Source organism: Gossypium hirsutum, chromosome D03 (genome assembly GCF_007990345.1).
Source record: "Gossypium hirsutum isolate 1008001.06 chromosome D03, Gossypium_hirsutum_v2.1, whole genome shotgun sequence".
Classification (NCBI taxonomy): Eukaryota; Viridiplantae; Streptophyta; class Magnoliopsida; order Malvales; family Malvaceae; genus Gossypium; species Gossypium hirsutum.
In genome coordinates, this window is record NC_053439.1 from 51249599 (window position 1) to 51258785 (window position 9187).

Consider the following 9187-nt stretch of genomic DNA (forward strand, 5'->3'; position numbering starts at 1 on the left):
GTACCAAATATTTTCCATCAATTACTATATATAGATAATTTATAAATAAACATTATTTATATATTTTTATCATTAGAATATTGGGGACGAGGAAGAGGAAGAGGATGACAGAGTTTAAACATCTATATTTATTTTTTTAAAGTATATTTATATTCAAGTATAAAATTTATTAAAATTATTTTATATTAAATATAATACAAAAATATGTTTACTAAAACATATTTAAAATTATTATATTTATTATTAATTATTATTATATTTTAAAAAATATTTATATTATTTTTTATACATTATTTAGTCGATTGTGTATATTATAATCAAAGTTAAACACTAGTTTTGGTTAAGCTAGCTTTCTCTTGTAAAAGGCTAGGGTTTGAGTCATGCTAGAAGCAAAATAGTAGACATTTTGTAACCTTATCAAGAGGCAAATTTTGGAGTCGGATACTCGCATCCGTTATTCGAATATAGAATGTAGATTCAAATAATGGATTTGAATTACAGATATCCAATGGGCTAAATTCGTATCCGTAGCAAATATTATTTTTACTATCCAAATTCGCAATTTAAATTGTCATCCCTGTTCCAAAATACTTTCTTTTTTGGCTATACTAGTTCCCAAGTTACGTGCGTTGCACATAGAATTGAGCAAGAAAAATCAAAAAATCAAAAATCGACCCTAATTAAGGTTTTTGGACAGTTTATGGAATGTAAATTTAAAGTTAATCAAAATCAAAGTGAATTCTATTAAAAGTTGTTGAATATTATTGTTTTTTTTTAAATATTGATAAAAAAGACTTTGAAAATAATTTAAAAAGCCTCCAAAAAATTATCCCCAAATACATGCTAATTATTAACAAATAAATCACCAAATAAATAAGTTAAAGGATAAGGATAAGTTTTACGTGATAACACATGTCGATCTCCAACTTAGTCCCAAAGGTCTTATATGAACAAGTGCGTAAACAATTATTTAAACACGTTGTGTTCAAACAAGTCATTGAACAAGAGTCGAGTAATTAGTCTTGGACAACCTTAGTCCTAACAATTAATGTTTTAACAATCCAATAATCATATTTCATGCTCCATACTTGTAGATCATATATGTCTAAGTTTGACACAAATTAAAAGTTTCTAACTATTTATTTTATGTAAAAAAAAACTTTCAACCGTTAAATATACATCGATATAGACAATATTTTAGATAGATATGATAGAGATATCGGATCAATTCAAAATTTCATATGTATGACAAGTGCAAATATATTGATAAATTCAATGGTTGAATTGTTAAAATATTAATAGTATAAAAAATTACGAAAATGTGTAAAATCACTTTAGTTTTATAACTATGAAAGTGAATTTCTCCCATTTTTAAATATAAAAGGTAAAAAAGATGATAAAAAAAAATCTTTTTAATTTTTTGAAACTATTGTTTAATTTAAAAAATAAAAATCACTCCAAAGAGGTCTTCCTATTTGAAAATCTTAGTTTAATTCAAAATAGTATTTACCTTTCCAATAAATGTTATCATTTATTTGCATTACTCTTAATATAAATATCATAGTTCTCACAAATTTTACATTTTCAATTTTCTTTTGCATTTTGTATCTGTTCATTTCCACCACATGTTTTATATAATATGTTTCTCACCATAATTTTGTTCTATAAATAAACTTAGACTTTTCACTTTTGAATGATGCTTTTTAATTCTTTACACATTTATATAATTTGTAATATTTTTATTAATTAATATAGTATTTTATTATTATTTTATGTTCTGGTGTGAAATTTTTTTTCATCATAATGCTAAAGACTTTTAACAGGGTCAAGGGGTTGAATATAATTAAATATTTTAAAAATATATACACATGTAAATTTTTTAAGACTACTTATAGACAGGGGCGAAGTTAGAAATTTTTTTGAGAGGGGCCAACATTAAATTGTAATTTTTACGATAATAAATATGCAATTTCACCATTTTAATAGCCTATATCTTTATATTTTTTAAAGAATTAAATCAAATTTTTATTATTTTCAGGAGGCCCAAAGTGTAATTTTACCTTTACTAATTTAAAACTTTAATTTAAGGGCCGAAATAGAAAATTTTCTATTTTAGGGGAGTCGAGCCCCTACATGCCCCCTAGATACACCCGTGTTTGTAAAATAAAAAAAAGTACACTACCAATGTACCAAATACTAACCCTTAAATTATAAATTTATATTCTATATTAATTTTAATTAAATAAAATATCATATGGTTTAAAACTAGTGTATATTATATATATATAAATATTATTGCCTTAATTAATAGTAGTGCTTGAGTCATTTTTCCCCATCACTTTGATTTGAAGCAAATTAAATGAGCCTTTACGTCATGCATGTAGTAAATTGTTAGGTTAATCTCCCATGCTTTACATTTTGCCCATTCTGATTGTAAAGCATTGAGGGGTGTACTTCTTCCTTTCTTTAACACTATTTTTAGGTATTTAGCTATGAATGATAGACCACTCCTAAAATTACCTTTTCGCTAATACATTCCATTATTATCAACATTAAACTGAATAAGTTGACTACCTACCTAACTAAGAAAACCACACATTTTACATAAGTCGAGACTTGATAAAGGGCGTGGCTTTGGCCCTCCCCAAATGGTAAAATTATTTTATAGTCTTTTTAAAATTTTAAAAATTGCAAGTTAATATGATTGTAAATTTGTACTTAGACCCTTCAAAACATTTATGATTCATCTCTAATCCCTCTAAAATATTTTTTAGCTTATGGAACAAATAAGTTAGTAATACGAAAATGATCAACAAGTTACATATATTAAGATTATAAATCAACTTGGATTTAGTTTGGATTATGTTTATCTATCACTACTTATTCAGTCGAGTGACAAGGAGGGTAAAAAGAAATTTAATACTCTTTAAGTAAGATTTCGAATCCGAATTTTGTAAAAACAATAATGATAATAATAATGCTATAAAAGCTTATCCCAACTCGACCCAACTCAACTTCGATTTTTATTTTTATTTTTAAGACTTGTACCTTAAATAATGGAAAGAGAAGAAAAAACCCTAATAGCATGTTTCAGAGTTCACACTACATCTGACAAAGGGAGTTATTAAAGGCACCTTCTCCATGGGAATAACGCAGCATCATACTAACATACTCAAATTTTCAGAAAATCATATATGAAAAAATGCTGGAAATTCTTGTGGACATGAAATATCATCTTCATGAAGATGAACTAGGGACCACAACAATATAAAAACCATCACTATATCCCCATAATATTCTTATGGTGGAATTGCCTTAATTTCCAAAACTAACGACCCCCCAAACAAATTATGGTAAAAATAAATAAATATATAATAAAATAATCTAGATAAGCCCCAAATATATTCTGAAAGTTCAACCGAAACAACATCCACAAACATTCCAATCACTTAGCTTTCAATGTGAGGCCTAACAAAACGTATACATCTGTATAAACATGTTCTTCCAATACATATATATATGTATGTATGCATGCATGTATGTATTTATGTACGTAAGCATGTATGTATGATGCTACCTAATCTATTTATCTATAAATCCCATCAACAATATGAATAAAACCCATTTTTTTTATTATTGCTAACCAGCCAAATCATGTAGCAATTGAGCACCCATCAAGCTCCTATAAGGCAAATGCTGTCCTTCACCATCTAAAAGTGAGTACTGAACCGGTTGACAATCTTCAATTTGGTCCGATCTAGGGTAAAACAATGAACTTTGTGAAGTTGGGGAGAATGCTAAGCTCACCCCATTATTCCCACCATGTTGTTGTAACCCTAACGTCAATGACACACCTCCACCGTTAGATGCTGCTGCTTGATGATGATTGTAGGAAGAGAAGTCCAATTCCATGGCACCATAAGTTGCAAAGCTTTGTTGTTGATGATGATGGTGATGGTGATGCAAGCTGTGATGGGTTTCAATGGTTTTGGCACTTTTTGGATCGTTTTTATCTAGGTTTGTGACAATGGAAGATAGACATTCTGAGTCAACTCGAACAAGCTGGTCCGGGGTTGGTTTTTGATCATTTTGATTAGTATTAGTGGCTCCATTTGGTGAGGCCATGTTGTTGTTTTCATGTTCCTTTGTTTCTTCCAAATACATTTCTTCTACCATTGGTTTCCATAGTCTCACTCTTGCATTAATGAACCAATTGGATACCTACAAGTAAAAACAAAAGGCATCATATATATAATATGATCAAATATATTTTAGTATATAGTATTTTGGTATGATTATAATAACTTAAAAGATCCCAACAAGATATGCTCCATTGATAATATAAATCAATTCAGGGGGACTTATAATATATTGATAAAATATTATTGGTTAAATTTTACTGTACTTTGTGAAAGATGTGAATATAGTCTGTATATTTTAATTTGATCAATTTTAATCCATGTACTTTTTGGATTGGTCAATTTTAATCCATGTACTTTTCAAAATTTGAAATTTTTAAAATTTGAAATTTTAATTCTGACCCAAATAATAGCAGTTAAATCCGTTTAGTTAAATTCAATTACTAGTCTTGTACTATACATAGAGTTAGATTTAGTCTATATTCTTCAATTAGATCATTCTAAACCCCTATATTTTTTGAAAATTGAAATTTTAATCTAAAAATAAAACCTGACATAGCATTACACATATGATAATATGTTTACCACGTTGGATTTTGAAAATAATAAAATTTAAGGAATTTAGCAATTATCGTTTGGTAAGGATTGAAACTTTAAAATTTAAAAAAGTACATAAACTAAAAAATGATCAAATTAAAGGATAGGACTAATGGCAAAATTTAACCTATATAATAATATTAAGTGATGTGGACATGCCTGGCTTCTTGAGAGACCGGTTTGCCGGGCTAAGATATGTTTATCAACATCGCTTGGATACCTGCAAAAATATTGAAACTTTTCAGCCATGGTAGTACTTTTGGTTACTTGTAAGTGAGGGAAAAGATGGGTCCTAGTTATATATATATATATATATATATCAATGGAAACCAAATGGTCCAAATCCACATAAAAAAAATAACAGAGAGAAGCTAAATGGTTGAAATAAGATGTCAAAACATTTAAAAAATGTGGAATCTGAATGGTGATGACAAGAAACCAACAAAGATTAACCACAAAATGCTTTAAAACTAGTAAAGAGAAAGAGATTTACGGGTGTAGAAAATGCTCAAATAACCAAGCTCGAAGAACCGAGACTGATCTTTCGGGCAAGCCTCTTTGGGGTCTCCATGGATGTGATTCCATCATGTTCATTTGATGATAAGACCTTTGTTGCCTCAAAGCTTGGTCGAGTATCCTTAGCCTTGGTGTTTCACCTTTGGTTGTCCCTGGTGCAACTGGGTCTTTTTCTCCCATGGCTTTCCTAGTAGCTTGAATTTGGCCAACGATGCCATCTCTTAAGCTTCTAAAATGCCTTGACATCGCTTTCGATGCTAAAGCCGAATACACCGATGCCGCGCCGATGCCGGCCACTGCTTCGAAGGACAATACCACGGCTTTCATTTGATCACAATAGTGCTTGTATCTTCTATCCAACTAAAGATGCATGAAAAAAAAACAATAAATTTGCATTTATTGGGCGGCCCCCTAAGTCGCTAAATTAGTTCAAGAAAAGAATATTTTTAAACCCCATTTCAATCTACCACAAAAAGCTTTCATACATACATACATCACACATAGTACTATCAAAATACTATCAAAGTTGAAGTTTTGTATTAAGATTCAGATTGCATTTTAATAAAAATATAAATTAATTGATTCATATATGTTAAATCAAATAAAATTAATCATTTCATCAAAAATTTTATTTATTTCTACTATTATAAACTAATCATATACATTATCATAAAGTTCGCGTGATGTATCACATGTCACTATTTAATTTGATATATACGAATTAATTTATTCAATTTTTGAGTAAAAAAAGACAAAATGCAATATGAAAACTACTACACCGCTTCCAAGGTATTTTTACCATCGTACATACAAACATACCTCTTCTAGCATTGAAAGCAGCTTGGTTTTTCTTTTCTGCAACTCCATGAAATCTAGGGAATGAAGGGGTTGTTTCATTGAAGAGCTACCTCCATTCTCATCATCCCATTGTTTATTACCCTTATGGATCGATTGCTTTTGTTTCGATGCATCCATTTGTTTCATCGCAAGGCTACAAAACTCATTCAAAAGCTCTTGAGTTGGTCCCAAGTACTTTGAATTCCTCAATTGGAACTCCCCTTGATGATGATGATGATTTGCAGGCTTTGCAAAGAAACCCTCTCTAGAACTTGATGAAGAACCAATGAACCTCATATCATCATGTTGATTATCATAGCCATGACCAACTTGCTTCAGCTCAAAAGATTGTACCCCAATGGTAGTGGGATTACTTGATGAAAGAGAGAGTGAAAGACCTTGACTTGGTCTCTCGTTTCCTTCGCAAGGGAAAACACACCTGAAAGAAGAATCATCTTGCCAAGGACCTGATGACTCAGTTCCAACTTCTAACCCAGTTGTGAACTCGGCATGTTGATAGAACTCGGTCGTTGACTCATTAACAGCCTTGGAACAAGAAGGAGTACCTGTGGTGGTGGTGTTGCTTCCATTTTTATTGAAGAATCCTATCATCTCCATGCCTGTTGTTAAGTTAAACATCTCCGGGTTGGATTCAAAGCTTTGGATCTGATTCACGAGATGGGTTGGCATGGTTGAATAGCAAAAACCAGTTGATTTATCATCCATGTAATTTCCCTTTAATGATTTATGCTTTTCATTTGTTCCATTATAGCTTCTGAGATGCTGATTCTGCAACAAAACAAACAAACATTAATTGAAACTCAGTTCAAAACAAAACATTTCTTTATATAGAACATACTTAATGTAAGAAAGTGAAAAAAGAGATGCCTTACCAGTTATGGAACAAGTTTCAACAGACATGGATGAAAACTTGAAAGGAGATTTTGATGGAGAAGAACCTTGTTTTGTTCTATGTTAAAAACCCAACATGGGGTGCCATGAAAATTTAAAATCTTCACAACAAAAAGAAGTTTCAGATCCAGAGGTGATGATGATGGGGGCCCTTATGCATAACCATGATCATATTCATACTCATATCCTTGCCTTTTCTCTCACTAGCTCAAGTGGGTCAATAGGGTTATTGATGTAAAAATTTGTAGGAAAATGTTAAACGTTGTCTAATAATATTGGATTAAATTGATACTTATAAAAAAAATATAATTGTTAATACATCCAAAATAGACATCCTACTGAGAAAATTCTCCCTTAATTACTTCATAACCAACAATAAAAAAATAAAATGAAAATATATAAAGAACTTAATGATTAAAACAATAAATTCCTTGGTTCCCAAAGTACTGAAGCAACAGGTGACAGGATAGGATAAGGGGAAGAACAGAGAATAATGATGGTCCTTTGCCTGCTAACCAAACTACAAGCCGCCACATGACATGACTTCTTTCTTCTTGATTTTGCTTCTTTTAATTTTTAAGGGTAAAATACAATTTGACAAGTGACATATCAGAAAAATTGTAAGAGTAATCACGCCTTGTTTTTAAAGAAGTGTTGTGGAAGTTGTGTTAAAGTGATTAATTTGTTGTGGTGGCTAAGTGTTAATTATGTGTGTTTTAAGGTTTTCTATTTAAATTTTTTCTTTTGAATTTTTATTATTTTCGTAGTTGGTTTATTTTTAAATTCTGGGTATTTATTGGTAAGAAATAGCTTATTGGTACAGTGGTAAAATTTTAGTTTATTTAGAGGTTTTGTGTTTGAATCTTGTGCATATAATTTTGCTTGATCTCTCTGTGTCATTTTCTAAGAAATCTAATAGGATTTATATAAATAAATATTTTATGTTATTTAAAAAAATTTTGGAATATCCCCAAAAATCCCTCCACCCTTCACTCATTTTTTGTTTTCACGTTAACTTGTTGCCGAAAATTTTGAGATTTCTTTCTTTTCTTTTTTTCGAGTTTGCTCTTTTTTCTTACCCTTTACATTTTTACCATCCCAATTTCGGTGGCTGGTGTTCTTCTTTGTGCTGGTGTTGGTTGTGTGTGGTGTAAGTATCGATTAAGAGTATGGCATTATCGTTAGTGTTATAATACTTCTTTTTGTTAAGGTTCTCTGGTGTTGGAGTAATCTTTTAAGTGGTTTATGGTTCTTAGTCTGATCATCTTAATGTGCTGGTAGAAGAAGATCGTGAGACGCGTGTTTTACCTTCGGTGAATTAGGGGATTTTTAAGACTGTTATACTGTTGGGTAAGTAATTGAATGTCTCAAAGGGGCTGATTATTGGTGTTAAGCCCGAATTTTTAACGCTTGTGGCCAAATTAACGATTGGATTTTGGTGCATTGATGCTAATTAGTTCACTTTGAATGCTGGTTTTAGGGTCTGGAAGTGTGATGTATCATCATTTTCCAAAAACGTTAGGTGTGTAACTCTAATTCCGTAAAATTAGTGATTGGCGCGAAGCCGAAAAGCTTACTGTCAACACAACATGAACATGTAGGCCCAATTTCAGTAAAATTTAGTGAGGGCCATGTTTGAAGTGTGTTTCAAGGTTAGCTTCTCCGTAAGGTCTATTATGTGATATGTGTAATTCCGATATATGAAATTTGTGGTATTGATATTGTAAATGTAACACCTAAAAGCATGTTTGTAGCATAAATTCTGCATTTGATCCACAAATCTGAGAATTTTGCTAACATGTTTTTGATATGTTAAAGCATGATTCATCTATGTGCATTCGAGTATGTATTATGTTTCAGCACGTACATTGGGGTGAGATAATTATGTGATGGAGGAAGTATTGACAGTTTAATGATCTACTTTATTTGGTGGTGTAACCACATATCTTTTCTGGCAGCTTGACTGCAATTCTGGTGGCTTGACCACACTTATCTAACTTTGGCAGATTAACGTTGTAACACCTCTAACCCGTATCCATCGTCGGAACAGGGTTACGAAGTACTACTAGAGTTTACAGATCAAATACAGTTAATTCATATCATTTACTATTCATTTTTGAAAACTAAGTGTCGAAACCATTTTTTTGGTAAAAGGGGTCGACTTGGATTTTAAAAAAATGAAAACG

General features: G+C 30.8%; 1 protein-coding gene across 1 annotated transcript; it reads right to left on the bottom strand.

Moving 5' to 3' along the window:
- Window positions 1–3385: 3385 nt before the first annotated feature.
- On the bottom strand, window positions 3386–7386 carry LOC107927159 (homeobox protein BEL1 homolog). The gene is made up of 5 exons (XM_016858181.2): window positions 6983–7386; window positions 6072–6878; window positions 5230–5612; window positions 4896–4956; window positions 3386–4221 (listed from the first exon to the last, which is right to left on the bottom strand). Exons 2-5 carry the CDS (start codon window positions 6813–6815, stop codon window positions 3640–3642), a joined length of 1770 nt encoding a protein of 589 aa, XP_016713670.1. The 5' UTR covers window positions 6816–6878; window positions 6983–7386; the 3' UTR covers window positions 3386–3639.
- Window positions 7387–9187: the final 1801 nt, after the last annotated feature.

Coding starts and splice junctions, on each gene's coding strand:
- LOC107927159 (XM_016858181.2), bottom strand. CDS start 6,815: ATGGATGATAAATCAACTGGTTTTTGCTATTCAACCATGCCAACCCAT. Junction 4,957..5,229: donor TTTGAGCATTTTCTACACCC/GTAAATCTCTTT, acceptor ATATTTTTGCAG/GTATCCAAGCGATGTTGATA. Junction 4,222..4,895: donor CCGGTCTCTCAAGAAGCCAG/GCATGTCCACAT, acceptor TTTTACTTGTAG/GTATCCAATTGGTTCATTAA.